This window comes from Ipomoea nil, unplaced genomic scaffold, assembly GCF_001879475.1.
Source record: "Ipomoea nil cultivar Tokyo-kokei standard unplaced genomic scaffold, Asagao_1.1 scaffold2921, whole genome shotgun sequence".
Classification (NCBI taxonomy): domain Eukaryota; kingdom Viridiplantae; phylum Streptophyta; class Magnoliopsida; order Solanales; family Convolvulaceae; genus Ipomoea; species Ipomoea nil.
Genome location: NW_017619349.1, coordinates 3,574,281 through 3,591,785, shown reverse-complemented (window position 1 = coordinate 3,591,785; position 17,505 = coordinate 3,574,281). Strand labels below are relative to the sequence as shown.

At 36.5% G+C, this 17,505-nt stretch overlaps 3 protein-coding genes and 1 long non-coding RNA gene across 9 annotated transcripts; 2 read left to right on the top strand and 2 right to left on the bottom strand.

Annotated features, from left to right (window-relative positions):
* Positions 1–313: 313 nt before the first annotated feature.
* On the top strand, positions 314–1,136 carry LOC109161051. The gene is made up of 2 exons (XR_002050867.1): positions 314–594; positions 701–1,136. It is a non-coding gene; the product is annotated as an uncharacterized LOC109161051 (long non-coding RNA).
* Positions 1,137–2,751: 1,615 nt separating this feature from the next.
* LOC109161050 (zinc finger CCCH domain-containing protein 15) lies at positions 2,752–5,478 on the bottom strand. Of its 2 annotated transcripts, none has more exons than XM_019309360.1 (3): positions 5,240–5,478; positions 4,360–5,124; positions 2,752–3,437 (listed from the first exon to the last, which is right to left on the bottom strand). In XM_019309360.1, exons 2-3 carry the CDS (start codon positions 5,011–5,013, stop codon positions 3,105–3,107), a joined length of 987 nt encoding a protein of 328 aa, XP_019164905.1. In that variant the 5' UTR covers positions 5,014–5,124; positions 5,240–5,478; the 3' UTR covers positions 2,752–3,104. The 2 variants fall into 2 exon arrangements, with proteins under 2 accessions (XP_019164905.1, XP_019164906.1); XM_019309361.1 differs by having other exon boundaries at positions 4,360–5,111.
* Positions 5,479–8,488: 3,010 nt separating this feature from the next.
* LOC109161046 (putative zinc finger protein At1g68190) lies at positions 8,489–12,485 on the bottom strand. Of its 5 annotated transcripts, XM_019309353.1 has the most exons (7): positions 12,230–12,481; positions 11,925–12,016; positions 10,839–11,370; positions 10,457–10,765; positions 10,157–10,354; positions 9,271–9,587; positions 8,489–8,947 (listed from the first exon to the last, which is right to left on the bottom strand). In XM_019309353.1, the coding sequence occupies exons 3-7, from the start codon at positions 11,298–11,300 to the stop codon at positions 8,821–8,823; spliced, it is 1,413 nt and encodes a 470-aa protein (XP_019164898.1). In that variant the 5' UTR covers positions 11,301–11,370; positions 11,925–12,016; positions 12,230–12,481; the 3' UTR covers positions 8,489–8,820. The 5 variants fall into 5 exon arrangements, with proteins under 5 accessions (XP_019164898.1, XP_019164897.1, XP_019164899.1 ...); XM_019309352.1 differs by lacking the exon at positions 11,925–12,016; XM_019309354.1 differs by lacking the exon at positions 11,925–12,016 and having other exon boundaries at positions 12,305–12,481.
* Positions 12,486–13,918: 1,433 nt separating this feature from the next.
* Positions 13,919–16,584, top strand: LOC109161047 (U3 small nucleolar RNA-associated protein 18 homolog). Its single transcript, XM_019309357.1, has 3 exons — positions 13,919–14,056; positions 14,105–14,142; positions 14,566–16,584. The coding sequence occupies exon 3, from the start codon at positions 14,574–14,576 to the stop codon at positions 16,269–16,271; it is 1,698 nt and encodes a 565-aa protein (XP_019164902.1). The 5' UTR covers positions 13,919–14,056; positions 14,105–14,142; positions 14,566–14,573; the 3' UTR covers positions 16,272–16,584.
* The last annotated feature ends 921 nt before the right edge of the window (positions 16,585–17,505 follow it).

Genomic DNA, 17,505 nt, shown 5'->3' with positions numbered 1-17,505 from the left:
AACTCGAAAAATATTTTGAGACGCGGGGCTGGATGAGTATCCATTATTTCCAGAGTTCTACTACATGGACTCTCAAATTCTACTCATTCATTTGTACTCCATGAGGTGACAAACCATGATTGATTATTTTCAACATGTGAGTCCATAAAAAAGTGTCTACATCAAGAACATGTGAGAGGGAGTATAAAATGAGACTAAACCAAATATTTTCTTTATTTCCACGCGTTTTGAGCATCTTACCCACTTTCCGAGGAAGCATCCATCCATCTTTCACGCGGTGTTGGGTGAGGGCAGCTTTCTATAAATGGGAACACTTGTTTGTTCTTAGGGTTCACTCACCACTGCGCCACTTCCCCTCAGCTCCCTTCCATCTGAGTAAGAAGGAAAGGAAGATAGATCTTAGAAGGTTGTTGGTATGGTGGACTTAGGTAAGATTCTATAATAATGGGTTTCTTGGATCTTCCAAGACAAACACATTATTCAACCCTTACCAAGTCCTCCCATCCCAACAATTTTCTAGGATTTTTCCCTTTCCTTAACTTCTCATTTTCACTTGTTACTTTAATTTGCTACCTGGGGCTGGCTAGTAGTAAGGTACGCTGCGCTAAATTTCTTCATCCTTCTCTATCTCTGTTGTTTCATTTACCCTAAAAAAAATATAAATATATTGCACTGACTTGTGTGTTTGTTTGGTTCTAAGTTTCAAGGTAGAGTGTTGGAGTTATTTGTGCAGGTTTATCGGTATTGAAGCTTTGGAGTTATGGGTCGCAGCTTGTCAAATTTTTTTTTTTTGTCCGACTATAAAGTGTCTTGAGCAGATCTTAACTATAGGAGACACATTTAAGTCCGTATCATTAAGAGACAAAAGATGTATAGGGAGGCATGGAGCTTGCATTAAACACTGTTGAATTGGACTTTGTTTAGTACTCATCATCTTTTTCAGTCTGCTCCGTGTATTGGCTGTCAATATATTACAAGAGTTAATACCCAAAATCGTCCTCGACTATAGTGGACAATTCAGTAATGTCAATATTTGAATTTCGGGACAATTCACAAGTTCAAATTGACAAGTTCCTTGTGACATTACTGAATTGTCCCTAAATTTGAACTTGTGAACTTGAAATTCCAACTGCTTATTCATCGATCCTATTTGTAATTTCTTATTTTATGATTAAATGAATGAGTTTTTTTATTTAAAAAAAAAAAAAATTAGACACTAAACAAAGAGAAAGATAAGGATGAAAAGAGAAAAGAGAAAAGAGGAAATAAAGGGAAAGTTAAAGAGGAAAAGAGTTAGAAGCGAAGTTGCTTTTAGCTAATTTAATTTAATATCTTCCCGACTCCTTCGAATTAATTATATATGGACCTCATTAATAAGAATATGTTTCGCGTTAGTCTTATAACTCTTATTCAACATATTGGTTTGACTTTATTATTATTATTATTATTATGAGTTAATACCTAAAATCGTCCTCGACTATAGTGGTTTTTCTTAATTTCGTCCTAAACGACTTTGGTGACTTAATATCGTCCCAGACTTTTACGTTTCGCTCAATTTAGTCCTAGACTTTTGTGTTTTTGTTCAATTTAGTCCATCATTTGTTATTCTGTCCATTTGGTGTTAAATAAATAGACAATTCAGTAATTTTAATATTAGCATCTCTTTACTTATACACATGTGAACTGCGAAATCTTTTTTTTTTTTTGTTATGAATTACTCCCAGAATTACCCCTAAAACTGCGAATATAAAATTTGATTTGCAAGTCCGGGAGTAATTCTGGGTGTAATTCATACAAGAAAGAGGAATTTCGCACTTCACAAGTTGAAAGTAAAGAGAGATCAATATTGACATTACTGAATTGTCCCTTAATTTAACACCAATTTGACGGAATAACAGATGGAGGACTAAATTGAGCAAAACACAAAAGTCTGGGACGATATTAGGTCACCAAAGTCGTTTAGGACGAAATTGAGAAAAATCACTATAGTCGAGGACGATTTTGGGTATTAACTATTATTATTATTATTATTGTTTTTTTTTATCCTAACTCTAAAACTTTGAACTATTGAACTTATGGACAAACTCAAATAGAACTTTTGATATTTTCAAATTAACATTCTAAATTTTTTAATTTTAATAAACAAATATATTTACACTAATAAATATAAATTTATATTATCATTCAATCAATTTAAACCTAAATTTTCAAATTCTAACTAAAAAAAATTAATATATTTACATTATAACATGACAATTATAATACAATTTTTATTTTTTCATAAAAATTATTTTATTTTGTAATAACTTTATTAAAATTTTATTTACAAATTTAATAAAAATTAGCTAAAGATAAGCTAGCTTACATATAAACTCTCTATATATTTTGTTTCACAACACTTGTGATACAAAGAATAGCTTTAAGTGGCTCAAACTATTGAGCTAACTTGTTTGGGCTATTAGTTTATCAATTTCAAGCTTATCGGTCACAAAATAATAATATACTCGATCCATCATCATAAATTTAAAATTTAATTCAAAGTGAACATTTTGTTGGTTAAATAAAGTGATATTTCATCTATTTTATAAAATATTAGTTAGTTTTACTTTTTTGAGTCAACATAATAATATTTTTAACACAAAAGTACAAATAATTATTTGAATAAAATCTCTAACACGAACAAAACAAATGATACCACTCTAGCTTAATCATCAAAAATGTAAAGGCAGTACCTACCATTGAGCTTAGACAAGTTAACAAGCATATACAACAGTATTCATCATTATGCACCATGTTCCAGTGTTCAACATTTAAACGTAAAGTGAATACAACTTGGTAACAATGTACTTACTACTCCATAATCCAAAGGAACATACACCTTTTCTTATCTCTCTATACACAATTATTCTCTTATTCTTTCTTACAAATCACCTATATATCAGGGTATATATAGTTTGTGCTCAAAGTAATCATTTTTTTTTTCTTTTTTAATGTGAACTCACTTGATTCCCATTATTCAAATACCTAATCAATACCACAGCATGATTATTTTTTTATTATTATGATCATGATGAGTAGGTTTTGCAAGATTATTAGTGCAAATTTCATGAGGTAAGTGAGGAATTGAGGGACCTGGAGTTGAGTGCCCTGATGAGTTTCTCCTGGTCAGAAAGGGAGTGACGGAAGTGGCAGCGGTGGCCGTAAGGGCAAGGGTCGCCGTTGAGGACCATGCGGCAAACCTCAGTCTTGTAGCGTGGATGGCGGAGGACTGGGCGGAGCTCCTCCAGGCCGTGTGCAAACTGGCAGTTGTCTCCATATGGGCATGCGCCTGTTTCTTGCCATTTGTTGCAAAGCTCAGTCTTGAACATCCCCTGGTTGTACACTTCCAATTCAAGTGGCTGCTCTTCCTTCTTTGCTCCTTTCAGATACACCCTTTGCTACAACATTATCAACACCATCAAATCAAAAAAGTTAAATTTAAGAGTAATGCTAGATATCCCTCCTATTTTCTTCTCTAATCTATCCCTTATGATGTGACATTATTTAATTGGTTACTAAATTCTCTTTTTAATTAGCGGTGAAATCAACTAATTCATAGGCACTCCAATGAACCAAAGCCCATACTAAGAGGGGATGAAGCATTTTCCAAAATTTAATCAATATTCTCGTCAATCCTAGTGATGAAATCAACCAATTCATGGGCCGTACCCTTTGCTACAACATTATCAACACCATCAAATCAAACAAAAATTTAAGAGTAATGTTAGATATCTCTCTTATTTTCTCTTCTAATCTATCCTTCATGATGTGACATTATTTAATTGATTACTAAATTTTCTTTTTAATTAGTGGTGAAATCAACCAATTCATGGGCACTCCAATGAACAAAAGCCACATCAAGAGGGGAAGAAGCATTTTCCAAAATTTAATCAATATTCTCATCATCCTAGATCTTAAATTTTACCCACAATTAGTTATATCCTTTGCTGCAAGTTATCATTATTGTTCAGTTATATATATAAATGCTTAACTAGCCAGTCTACCATGCATTAATATATCTTGCATTCTACGTTGTTATATGCTTCAATTCGGCAAGAAACTAATAATCAACCATCCATACAGCAAGAAAGTGTACCATCTCAAATTTTAGACAACTAATAACACAACACAAACATGCAATATAATCATATTGGGAGTTTGATATCAATGCTAATCATGCGTGAGTCGTATATTATTGTGCTTATTTCATGCATTAAGATTGCAATTTCTGAGTAAGAATAGGAATTGAATTCTCAGAATGAATACTGAATTTGTAAGTGCTAATTTTTGTTTGAAAGAAATAGGAAATAAAGAAATTACCGCAGTATGGGAGGCTTTGGGCCGATTCTCAGGCCTACTTCCACTGGCTTGAGCTGTCTTCAAGTAGCCACTGGAGCGGACAGAGATACTCTTGGGAAGCAGGACCCTGTCCACGTTATTTCTCTCGACCCGACCCGAGTCCATCACGCTAGTTGGGCTCTCGTGACAGTCTCCAGACGACGTCGCACCCATGTCCTCCCACAACTGTCCCTGGCTTGTCGATTCGTCGTCTCCAACAGGGACGCTCTTCCTCCTCATTCCGAATTTCGACGGGGCACCGAACTTAGCAGCGTAATCCGACGACGCCTTGAGCAGCAAGGTAAGGCGGTTGTTCAAATCGCGGTTCGCCATCTTGAGATTGATGTTCTCCTGTCGGAGCGCTTGGGCTTGTTTCGCCGTCTCGCGGAGGTGAGCGAGGACGGCATTGTGGCGGTCCATGAGGTCCCGGTGGTACTGCTGGTCGATCAGGAGCTGAGAGTGAGGAATGCCTGACGTCGTCGCCTCCAACGCCTGGCTTTCACCTCCACTGGACGATTCTCCAATCAGAAGCGAATTCTGAGGAAACATAATAGAATTGTAGAGCGAGTTGAAATCGAAGGAAGCGTTAGACGCTTGGCTGAGAAACGACGGCGAAGACAGCAAATCGTACTCCATTGCTCCTCCGAAGCCGGTGCTCGAAATCTCTCTCTGCTTTCGCGTTTTGAAGTAAACACGCCCCTATTTCTCTCTATATATGTATGCACATCTATAGACTTCCGATCATCGCTGCAATTACATGCAAATGAAGATTCCTTAACATGAATACACACACACACATTATATATCACAAATGAGTGAAATCAATGAGGAAAATGATGAATTGCGAGGAGAGAATTCACACCTGATGAAACAACAAGGAGTTCGAATCGATTCGTGCGCAATTCCTAGAGAGCGAAAGAGAGAATTCTAGAGAGAGAAACTGGACCTGAGGAAATGGAGAAGAAAGGTTTATGGAGTGTGTATATATACCGGGAAGAAGGAAGGAGACAATGAGAGGGGGGCAATATGGGAATGGGAGAGTGAAGCCGGGAAAACTGTAACAGAATTTGATTGGACTTGAAATGCCCTTGGGGAGTGATTCTTCGAGCTGGAGATTTGAGGGTATTTTATAACTTTTACTCATTTTAAGCGGGAAAGCCATTTTCCATAATTCCATGCTTGCAGGCTGCAGCTCTATTCCGCCTAATGTATAGTAACACTATTAACGAACCCAACATGAACAAGCCGAATATGATAAAATGAAATATGGAAATACATTTTTAAAAAATTATTGAAATGTATTCGAACAATTTTTTTTTTTTAAAAAAATACATATAGACTCACCTGCAATGAGTAAACTACATTAGGTAGACTATTTGACACGAATTTGACTGAAAAAATGTTATAAAAATTATAGTGATATTTTTCATCATGTTTCACCCACTCAATTAGATATTCTCATATTACAGAAATGAAAATGTTGGTTGCGAATTTCTCTCATTATTTAAAAAAAAAATGAGTAAATAATATTAAATAAATGGACAACTCTTTTTGAACGAATGAAATATTTATCCTCATTCATTTTGCAAAGTAATTTTAATTATTTTCTTATTTAAAAATTATATAAAAGACAATGGAAGTTAAGATTCTAATACGAATAAAGAAAATATTAGTGTAAATGTCTAATTAGTTGAAGTGATAACTTGTACATTGTGTTTATTTTCTTGTACATATACAAGTTCTTTTCTATTTTACCATTCTTTTTTCTTTTTAAGTTGTCAACTCATTAAATGTAATAACTTATACATTCTTCTATGCTTACATATTTTTTTTTTACATCTCTTTTGTTCACAATATATTAATTACTTCTATTGTTCTTATATTCTTATAATTTCTTTTTTTTTTTCTTTTTAATTTATTATCATCCAAAGGAGGAACAAAATCAATTATGTTCAGTTAAAATTTTGATTTATGTTTAATAGTACTTTTAATATAGTTTCTAAATATATAAATTTTATATACTACTACTAAACTTAATATTATAAAAAATTAAATTAAAAATAACTTCAGTCAAGACTCGTTACCCGAACCAGATAAACAAAACGGGACGGATGGAGTGTATAAATTTCAACCTAATTCCTTTATACATACCAAAAGAAGTATGATAAATTCATTATAATTTTCCTTTTGGTCAATGGTATGTATTGTGCCCTACTTTTGCCAATTAGGTGATCATAATTTCTCTTCAATCACCAAATCTTCCAAATGACATAATTAACTTGACCTACCAAATAGGCAGATCAGAATCAACAACTAACAATATTCACTTTAATTTGTTTTTGGTACTAATTGAGAAAAAGCTTCTACAAAATTCAATGGTTACTCTCTATGTTTGCTTGGTGTAGAAGACTAGCTAATTGGGTGTTCAAAAACTATTATGTGATTAGGAGTTTGGTTTAGGAGAAGTGGCATTTAGGGAAGGAAACAATGATTTTGCATTTGTTGGAGAAGGGTGTTTGCTTCTTTGTTACAACTTTAAACAACTAACTATATGTATCATCCTATATTCCTATCTAATATCTTAACCTCCTCCCCCCCCCCCCCCCCCCCCCCCCCATCATAATCCTCAATGATCCCACATTTGGTGTCACCTCAAAAACACTTGCTTGTTTTGTCATGGTTGTTAAGAGGCTAGCTAGCCATACACTTACCTCTCACTGACTTTTACATAAATGTTTTAACCTCCTCTTTTGTCAAAGTTTTGTTATGTGTGTGAAGTTGTGGTGAGTCCTATGGTGTCTTGCTTTGTGTATTAAGTGATTTTTGTATGATACTTTAGTATGATTAACAATTGTAGGTTTGGTGTAGGAAAAAATTAGCTATGGGTTAACTCAGTTACAATTTTCGAAATTCATTTAAAATATAATATACAAATTTCTAAAATGTCGACCAGTATCGAGCCTTTTTGTATCAGGTACAATCATGCATGTTATTTGAGTTGTGCCAATACAATCAACACTTGTTCCTACATTACCCAATCAAATAAAGCATACCATATGTAATTATACCGGCCTAGTACAAAAGTCATCGATACCAAGCAACACCTCAAAAATTCCTTATTTACACAAAATTATCATAATGTTACCGTACTTTTTTTTTTTTTTTTACAATATCTCCACTCTTGACCCTTGATCTAGACTGATCATCAGATGGAATTAAATCATATTTTTCACCTAAGGCTTTCTTCGCGATGAAACATATATATAGTATTTTGCTTTGGTGAACGGTTATAAATTATTTCTATATATAATATTGTTTCGAGCCCGTCATACATGATATTCTTAGTGTGATTTACCTCTACTTTATCTTTCATGTGTAGTTTGCAACTATTACATATGATCAGAGTTTATCCAGTACATATCCTCAAATAACAGCGACAAGTCATCACCCAAAAAAAACTAGAAAATCCATTGACTGTAAAAGGGAGAAGTGGCAATTTTAAGGAGACAAAGGATGAGAGGCCATATGGATAAGTATTCTTCCAAATGACACATCCACTAATCATAATGGGATTACTGTTATCACAACAGAGCATAGATCAGCACCCACTCCAACCAACATAACAGATTAATAGTAAAGGGTAGCAAGTCTTTGTCTGATATGTCAAGATTTCACTTGGTCATAACTCAGAACACATGCCTACACCGACAGCTCAATTGGTTTCTATGTAATAAATTGTGGGCAAGAGTACAAAGATACATGATCGAGCTTTAACAGTCGCAGTGTGGAAGGGCTCCTTGTGGGTACAAGGCACCGGTCCTCCCACCTAATAGGTCATTGCGTCACTGTGATTTATCCCACCACTATTCTTGTCGGACTCGGGTGAGGGAGTTTCGCCTTTTATAGGCAAAAACTCAAAACACATACACAGTGTGGGAGGACTCCTTGTGGGTCCGAGGCATCGGTCCTCCCATCTAATGGGTCATTGCGTCACTGTGATTTATCCCATCACTATCCTGTCGGGCTAGGGTGAGGGAATTTTGCCTTTTATGGGCAAAAACTCAAAACACATACATTCTTGACAGGCTGACATGAATCTATGCATTTCAACTCATCAGAAACCAGAAAAACTTGTAACACCAACAAGAAATGAAAATGATGTATAGAGTACAATAAGCACTGGAAAAGCATTATAGCAATGTATCTACAGATTCACTGAGCAGTATAATACAGCAGCAAGGCAACTGTTTCACCTCAGAGAGCTAAAATGCATTTGGTTTTTTTATTTTTTTTCTTTTTCTTTCTTGTTTTTGTGTTAGGAAAAGAATAGTGTTTATACACGAGGCATAGATGAACGATTCGATGAAGAAACAAAGAAGGGACTTTTGGAGAACGTACTTGGCTTACCGAGGAAAGAGTATGTACATGATCAAAGGCGTAATTTTAAATGCTCCTAGCTACATTTGCTGCATCAGATTCGTAGCCTCCCGTCTTTATAAGTTGCCCTTTTACCTTCTTCCTTATACTAGATCGAGGCCTGCGAGGAGTATACTGAGCTTCTTTGTCGTGCCTAAACATTAAACGAGACATTATGAACGACAAATCAATTATAGCACTCATAGTAGAAAAGGCAAAAGATGATATTGGGCGTCAGCCGGGTTTGCCGAGTTCAGCCCCTGCTCGATTCGAGACATGGTGTTGTTGCTTACCATGGAGGGATGTGGTTAAATGGTTAATGTCCACTTACTTATCACTAATTGGTTTTAAGTAGGATATGACAACCAGATAGCTAAAGAACTATGTGGTTAAGCATGCTTGACTTACAGCAAGTCACAAGATGGGAAGTAAGCATAATGCATCGCCGAGATCCAAGAAATGATTCAAGAGACATACCGACGGATCTTCTTCTTTCCCTTGTGTCGTGTTGAAATGTTTTCTTTGTCATCCAAGGGTGAGCTCTCGGAGTCATGTGAGTTGCACGAGAGTTCTAGTCCATTGGCGAACGGGGAAAGTCCACTGTCCATGTATTCAGTACCACTGCTTTCATTGCTAAACCTCGAGGCAGAGAAGGATAGTGTTGAAAACGACTGCCTAATGGGGCGGGGGCAATCCTTGACTGTGGGAAGAGAATGAACACGCGTAGAAGGATTGTTGGCTCTCTCGTCATTGCCCGACGGGGCTTTGCAAGTTGAGGAAGCTGCTGATACATCCTGTTATGAATATAATCAAATAGTTGATACTTAAAAAGGAGAGTGGAAGTGTTGAGCGGAGGTCTGACGGGTCAAGTCCAGCACCAGGTGGCTACGGGAATTGTTGGGCCGAGGCCTGTTGGGCCAAGTCCAGAACCAGGTGGCTACGGGAATTGTTGGGCCGAGGCCTGTTGGGCCAAGTCCAGCACCAAGTGGCTACGGGAATTGTTGGGCCGAGGCCTAAAGGGCCAAGTCCAGCACCAGGTGGCTAGGAGAATTGTTGGGCTGAGGTCTAAAGAGCCAAGTCCAGCACCAGGTGGCTAGGGGAATTGTTGGGCCGAGGCCCGAAGGGCCAAGTCCAGCACCCAGCCTTTTGAAATGTGGCGGTTGCTGCTACGCAGGTATAAGGAAATAAAGTTGCGTTTTTGCTACTAACTATAGCTTTTGGCGTAGTGGTAAGAGCTTAATCCTAACAGGAAGTCTAATACTTTTGTGTTATGAAAGGATGATCAAATGCATAAACAAGGCTTAGCAGGTCAAATTCTCAGAAACTAAAACGTTAATTTCAGTTGAAAAGAAATGTTTCAAACCTCGACCATCTTTGAGTAGCCATTGCACGACATATCCATGGATGAATCGTTATCAAGTAGCGATTTATTTAGCTCTTGCTCGCTACCGAAAAGTTCTTCGATGTTGTGGAATGTCAGATCCACGTCGGGCATGTTAAAACTATCCAAGCATCCAAGCTCGTCACAAACTCCAAGATCTTGCATATTTTGAGGCCAAAGCTGCAGAAATCGAACAATAAACGAGCTCATAGATTGCGAGGGAATATGTATAAACTATAAAGTATAAACCACAAAAGAGGGGTCGGGAGAGTTTTAACGAACCAGGCTGCTGTTGATTGGACTTTTGCATTGCCAAAACGAGTCTCCATCCAATTGCGGAAATGCTGATGGGAAAGGATCAGCAGCCCAATCTTGAAGTTCAGGAGCGAGATCAGGTGAGCGAGGCAAATTCTGAGTAAAAGTTTTATTTACATTCAACGCTTTCTTGCACTTGATTGACGATTCCCTCGGGACGTGACCGCTAATTAAAGACGAGTTCTCGTTGCCTTCTGTCAGTTGAAGCCTTTCGAGGTCAAGAATCTGCTGCAGAATAAGGCAACTACTCTCCTGCTGGTTGCCCGTTTTTAGAGCCTGCCATAAACAATGCACAAACCGAATCATTTCACAACTATAAAAGGTTCCATTTCTCGTGCAAAGTAACTACCTTAGATACTCCCAAAGAGCCTCGTTTCGTAACGTTTGAACTCTCATCGAATCTTTCCACGGTTATATTCGACGTGGAAACCAGCTGGCTCTGGAAAGTACTAGAAGAATCCAATTCATTCAAGTCGAAACCCCACAATGCCGCCAAATCCTTAGCGGAAGGGCACCCGAAATAGCTACTGATAACTCTTTTCTGGTGCTGGGAAGACGGGCCATGATGGCTTCGGTCACAATCACGACACATAAACATCCGGTGACCCGAACACTGAACAAACGCGGGGTTGCACCTGCAAGACTCGCACACGAGGGTGCGGGGGTGACGACTCGAAAGAGCGTTAGCCGAGTGAACCTTCGAGTCACACGAGAGGCACAGATGCGCTGCATCAGCGCTACAATACACGACGGGCTTCAATAACATGCAGTACTCGCAAGTCTTCTCCATCATATCATCCACGTTTCCCATTCAGAAAACATCAAAACAACAGCCACGTAAACATCTCGACTTTCTTGAATCAGTTCCAAAATACGGATCTCTGAAAGGAAATTAAAAACCACAACCTTCATTCAATAATCCTCCTTCCTTTATACAAGTCGCTTAATTAAATGATTCAAAACCAGAAATGTTTGTACAGACTTAGTCCATGAGTTATATACATGACCATCTTTTAACACCTAAGTTATGCGCAAAGTGGCGAATTTGGTCTCTGAAGCACCAAATCCGCCAGAGTCCCAGAAGGACTAAGTTTGTACGACGGGTATAACTGAAAGACCAAAAATGTCATTTTTCCCTAAGTTAAAAAATCCCAATAGAACAATCAAGCCAGCCAGCTCTAAAGAAATTCCTCAAAACATTCTTGAACTGGACTAAAGATTTGCCCTACCACCATTTCATGAGCAGATCAAATGCAGACTATACTAAAACAGAATTCCCTTTCTTAAAACTATTCACAAACAACATAAGTTGTACAAAATAGGGCCAGCAATCACAGAATATTTCATCCAAAAGCTACCAGAAACAGGAAAGAAGTAAATTTCACAACAAAGTCTCATAACAGTAAACATTAACCTCAAAATAACATCCTTTTACCTTAAATATTTCCCCAAGAAAAAAAGAAAAGAAAAGAAGAAGTCAAAATTACAGCTAAAAGGTGTTGAAACCAATCAACAGAGCTGTGATTTCTGCCCAAGAAGTCAACTTTGATGAATCAGAGTGAAAAGGATAGCAAAATGCATATTTAATCTAAAAACCAGAAACCCAAAAAAAAAAAAAAAAAAAAAAAAAGGGAAAGGAAAGGAAAGGAAAGAACTTTAGTACCTACCAAATTTCACAGAGAATAAGGATACAAATAGCATTGACATCAGAATAACAAGAACTAATGCAACACCCTGTACCTTAATGATTTAGCAAGAAACAGTGAAACATTCCAAAATCTGGGCAAAAAACAGTGTGGGAACTGAGCAAGAAACCTGTGATTTTCTTGGAAAGAAGTCAACTTTTCATGAATCAGCAGGGAGTGAAAAAAAGGGTAAAAAAGAACAGATGGGTTTACTGAAGAATGGGTCACAAGAAAGAGTAGTCTATCATTGATGATCAACAGCAGTGGCCAGTGGCTTTGAACTCTTCCCTGTTGCTGTCATTACCCTTTTGTTATCTACTTTTTTTTTTTTTTTTTTTTTTGGCTCTCTCTCTCTCTATCCATCTGCAAGCTAGGCACGACATTACCTTTTTTGTCTGACGTGGCACCTTCGGGATAGTGCTTACATGAAGGTTGGCTTCCCATATCTCTCCATGAAAATGTTTAACTCTGAAGTATGTTTGACTATTCACTGATTGCATAATAAAAGAAATTATAAAAGTTTTTATGTGGTTTTGTGGAGTTTTTGTAAGAATTATTAAGAAAAAAGAGATGGTAGAAAAGAGAAAAAAATAAAAATTGATTTTTCACAATATATATATATATATATATATATATATATATATATATATATATATATATATATATATATATAAAGAAAGAATAAAACAACGCTCTTAACGTGTCTAGCGGGCGCATGCACGTGGGATTGTAACCTTTACACGACAGATATATAGTGCAATATTATTTGAGACGGGTCTCACATCTATGCAAAAACCCTCATTTGCAAGAAACCCACACATCCTCTCTTTCTTCTAAGGTAACAAAAAACTCCTATAAAAAATCAAGACTTTTTCATAAGTTACGCGCAACTGATGCGTGCCCATCTTAGATCTGTTACTTTTTTTTTCCCATTTTCCTTCTCTCTCACATGTTCTTTTTCCTAATCACTTATGCAAAAACCAACTAAAATCTTCATCTATTGATTTTATTTTAAATAATAAAATAATAAAAATTGTGATTTTTTAGATGAGTTAAAGTGTGTATCTCATAAAAAAAATATTACTCCGTACTTAGTAATAAAAGTAATACATATATTTATAGTAAAATTTCTATTATGTCTTGATTTTATCGGTAAAAAAAAAAAAAGGAACTGATAAAAACTTTGGCTCACATTTTATGAATCACGTTTGGTTCACGAAATAGCCTAGAATGGAATGTCATTTTCGAAAATAGACTTATTCCGTTGTTTGTTAATACATTTTATTTTTGAAAATGAGTTATTCTTTTTACAAGGGGAATATGTATTCTAAAGGCCTCCTTGGTATTAACTATTCCTGATACATTGTAATAGAGTTAGTAGTAAAAAAAATGTTCTTAAAAAATTATTTGTTACTTGTATAAATATTTTGTTATATAACAACTTATACATCATGATTTTTTTAATTTTTTTTACAAAACTGTATTTGAAATAGAATAATATTATTTAAAAATTTTATGTAATTATTAGTATTGTTATTATATTTATTAATCGATTACGAATCGAGCTTAAGTATTCTAGACTTGTGACTCGTCAAACCGCTAGAAATTAATTCTTTTTTTTTTTTTTAGAAATTAAAATTTTAAACAGTCAAAACTCAAAATCCCTAAAATTTTAATCTCCATTCTCCCAAATTTTCTAACTGCCGCCACTCAACTCAAAGTCTCGTCTCTCAGACTAGCAGACGGGCAGAGAGACTTCGTCGACATTAGAGAGCCGTCGCCGCCGTCCACCTCCAGGCCGCCGTCGCGAGTCCAGAGTCCGCCGTTGCTCCAGGCCGCCGTCGCGGCAATTGCTCCACGCCACCAGAGTTCAGACCTGCAGGCCGCCGTCGCGGTAATTGCTTCACGCCACCAGAGTTCAGACCTCCAGGCCGCCGTCGCGAGTCCAGAGAACCGTCGCCGCCGTCGGTAATTGATTTTATTCATTTATTAATTATTATTATTCTTAATTTGTTAGTGATTCTCCAATCTCCAGTGTTTCTATTGAATATTTCTGTTGCTTTTATGGATTAGGCAATAGGCAGTAGCCAGTAAGCAATTACTGTTTCTATTGAGTATTGAATATTTCTGTTGATTTTGTTGCTTTTATTCATTCTTAATTAGTTAAGCTATTGAAAGCTATTCATTCTTAATTAGTTATGAAAGTAAGCTAAAAATAGTAATAATGCTGATATGTGTGCTCTGATTTGAATATGCCCATGTTTTTTCATATAGGACATTGAAGTTTCTCCAGTTGTTTATGTATATTGCAGTGTCTGTTCCTGTTATTTTTCTTTTTATTCTGTGTTTTCATGGGAATTGAGTAATTCTGTATATTTCTGAATTTTGCAGGAGTTGCCATGTTAGAAACTATGAATTTAATATCTCAAAATGTTGCTCCTAAAGACCGAACTGGTAAGAAGAAAAGGGAGCCTCTTGATGAGTGTTCACCTCTCGAGGGCAAGGAACAAAATGAAGATATGCAGATCTCTGATTTAGACACCACAGGTGGAAAGAAGAGAAAGAAACACCGGAAGGAATTAGAAGCCGAGGAAGTGAGGGAGATGAAGAGGCTTGAGACCTTCTTGTTTGGCTCCTTGCACTCGCCTATTGAATTTGGAAAGGTAGATGAAAAACCAACAACTACCGAAGAGGCTGAAAAAGATTCAGCAGTGTTCTTTGTGGACCGGCATGCCAATAGTTCATTGACTGCTTATGAAGATGACAATCAAGTGTTTGATGGAAGAAGTGATGAACAGGAGGCTGAGGAACGGAAACCTGCATGGATAGATGAAGAGGAAGAGAAGACTAGTATCAATGTAGCTAAAGTAAACAGATTGAGGAAGTTGAGGAAGGAAGAGGACGAGAGTGTAATATCTGGTTCTGCATATGTGGCAAGATTGAGGGCTCAACATGTTAAGCTAAATCCAGGGACGGAATGGGCGCGAACTGATTCACAGAGAGAAAGCTACATCTCTGATGGTGAAGATTCAGGTTCTGATGAAGAAAATGGTTACAAGGATGCCAAAGTGGTTGGTGATATCCTTCGAACAAACGAACAACTTGTTGTAAAAAGCAGTGCAAAGTTGTTACCAGGGATGCTAGAGTATTCTCGACTGGCTGATGCAAATAAAGGGGAGTATTCAAGTGGTCCGATAAATTCTGTTCAGTTCCATAGGAATAGCCAGTTGCTTCTTGTTGGAGGATTGGATAAAAAACTCCGATTCTTTCAAATTGATGGAAAAGATAATACCAAAATTCAAAGCATCTTTATTGAAGATTGTCCAATTAAAAAGGCAGCTTTCTCACCTGATGGATCTCAAGTTATTATATCAGGTAGAAGAAAATTCTTTTATGCCCTAGATTTGGTTAAGACAACATTGAATAAGATAGGTCCTCTTGCTGGTAGAGAGGAAAGGAGCTTGGAAAGTTTTGAGGTATCCCCCGACTCTGACATGATTGCTTTTATAGGCAATGAAGGGTATATTTTGCTAGTTTCCCTCAAAACAAAGGAACTGGTTGGAACGCTAAAAATGAATGGGACTATTCGGTCATTAGCTTTCAGCCACGACGGACAAAAGTTGCTGAGCTCTGGTGGAGATGGCCAGATTTATCATTGGGACCTAAGAAGAAGGGCTTGCTTTCATAAAGGTGTTGATGAAGGCTGCATAAACGGAACTGCTCTCTGTACTTCACCAATTGGAGGTCTGTTTGCAGCTGGTTCAGACAGCGGGATTGTGAATATATACAACACCCAAGACTTTTTAGGTGGGAAAAGAAAACCTGTGAAGACAATCGAGAATCTCACTACCAAAGTTGATTATATGAAATTCAATAGTGATGCCCAAATTCTAGCCATCGGTTCAACCATGAAGAAGAACAGTTCAAAACTGATACACATCCCATCCTTTACAGTTTTCTCAAACTGGCCTCCCCCAAATCAAACCCTGCACTACCCGCGGTGTTTGGATTTCAGTCCTCACAGTGGTTTCATGGCCATGGGAAATGCCTCGGGAAAAGTCTTACTATACAAGTTGCATCACTACCACCATGCTTAAGGACCTAAAATGTTGTCAACAATGTCACATTACCTTTCTGGATGAACAAAAGCAGCACCTTTTATGGAGCTTGAAGTCAGAAATCAATTTACTTTATACTGCTTTTTCAATTCCAATTTTGTACCATGAAGTTTTATTTTTATTTTTGCCTAGGAGCACCACCTCCACAATTATGTTTAGTGTCTGTCTTATTACACAGGATTTTGAAACTTTGATTACTGATTAGCTTTCTGTTATTGATTTTGGATAGACCTTTCTCCTGCTGTTAACAAATACAAGTAATTGAGTTGCTATTCCAAAACATTTTTATGCAGTTATATCCATTATATTTGCATGAATGTCAGTCAATACCCGACGTTACAAATTTCGTCCTTAATGTTTTGTTAAGAAAATGATGAAAGTTGTAACGTCAGTTATAGCTTAGGACGAGAAGTGAGCGCAATAAAAAAGTATGGACGAGTCTTACAATTATCTATAACATAACAATGAAAAAGTGTAATTTTTCCTATCTTTTTAAACACAAGATGTGGACAATCAATTATTATAAAGAGTTGCACGATCAAAATGTATGGACGAATCTTACAATCATCTATAACATAACAATGAAAAAGTGTAATTTTTCCTATCTTTTTAAACACAAGTACGGTCAATGAAATTGTCCCTAATCAATTAAGACACATTATACAATTTATCTCTTTTATTAGTAAAATCTAAGGTAACATGCTCAGAGTCCGATTACATGTGAATGGTCTAAGTATTAGTTAAACCACATAGTAAACGCAAAATTAGTTCTTGAACAATCTGACTAACAAATTATGCACAATTAAAGACTAGACAACCAAACAAAAAGCAGTAAACAAGACGCAAGGTTTGGTAACCCAGTTCAAAGTACACATACTCATACATATGGGGTAATCTAGCCGTCTATCTCTATAAATTTCTTGATCAATCTTCAAGAAGAATGAGATAGTCTTTAAATAAATGAATCGCGTGCGGTTGCAACTGTCTTGAACAACACATCGAATAATCTACCCATTTGATTTGGTTCAGTCTTCAATCTTCATAACTGAGAAGTGAATTAGATGTTGTTGTAATAGATCCTAGTTCAAACTCTTAACAATTTATTGCAAAGACTGAATTAAAAGATAAGTAACTGCTTTGTCCCATAAAATTTTAACAGAATATGGGGATAAATAATATATTTTCATCAAGTGCGGTAAATTAGGAGTAGTTA

Excerpts from the sequence above, each read along its gene's own strand:
- LOC109161047 (XM_019309357.1), top strand. The coding sequence starts at position 14,574 with ATGTTAGAAACTATGAATTTAATATCTCAAAATGTTGCTCCTAAAGAC.
- LOC109161046 (XM_019309353.1), bottom strand. The coding sequence starts at position 11,300 with ATGGGAAACGTGGATGATATGATGGAGAAGACTTGCGAGTACTGCATG. Across the intron at positions 10,766-10,838 it reads GCTCTTTGGGAGTATCTAAG|GCTCTAAAAACGGGCAACCA; the intron begins GTAGTTACTTTG and ends TGTTTATGGCAG. Across the intron at positions 9,588-10,156 it reads GCTACTCAAAGATGGTCGAG|GATGTATCAGCAGCTTCCTC; the intron begins GTTTGAAACATT and ends TATTCATAACAG.
- LOC109161050 (XM_019309360.1), bottom strand. The coding sequence starts at position 5,013 with ATGGAGTACGATTTGCTGTCTTCGCCGTCGTTTCTCAGCCAAGCGTCT. Across the intron at positions 3,438-4,359 it reads CCAAAGCCTCCCATACTGCG|CAAAGGGTGTATCTGAAAGG; the intron begins GTAATTTCTTTA and ends ATAATGTTGTAG.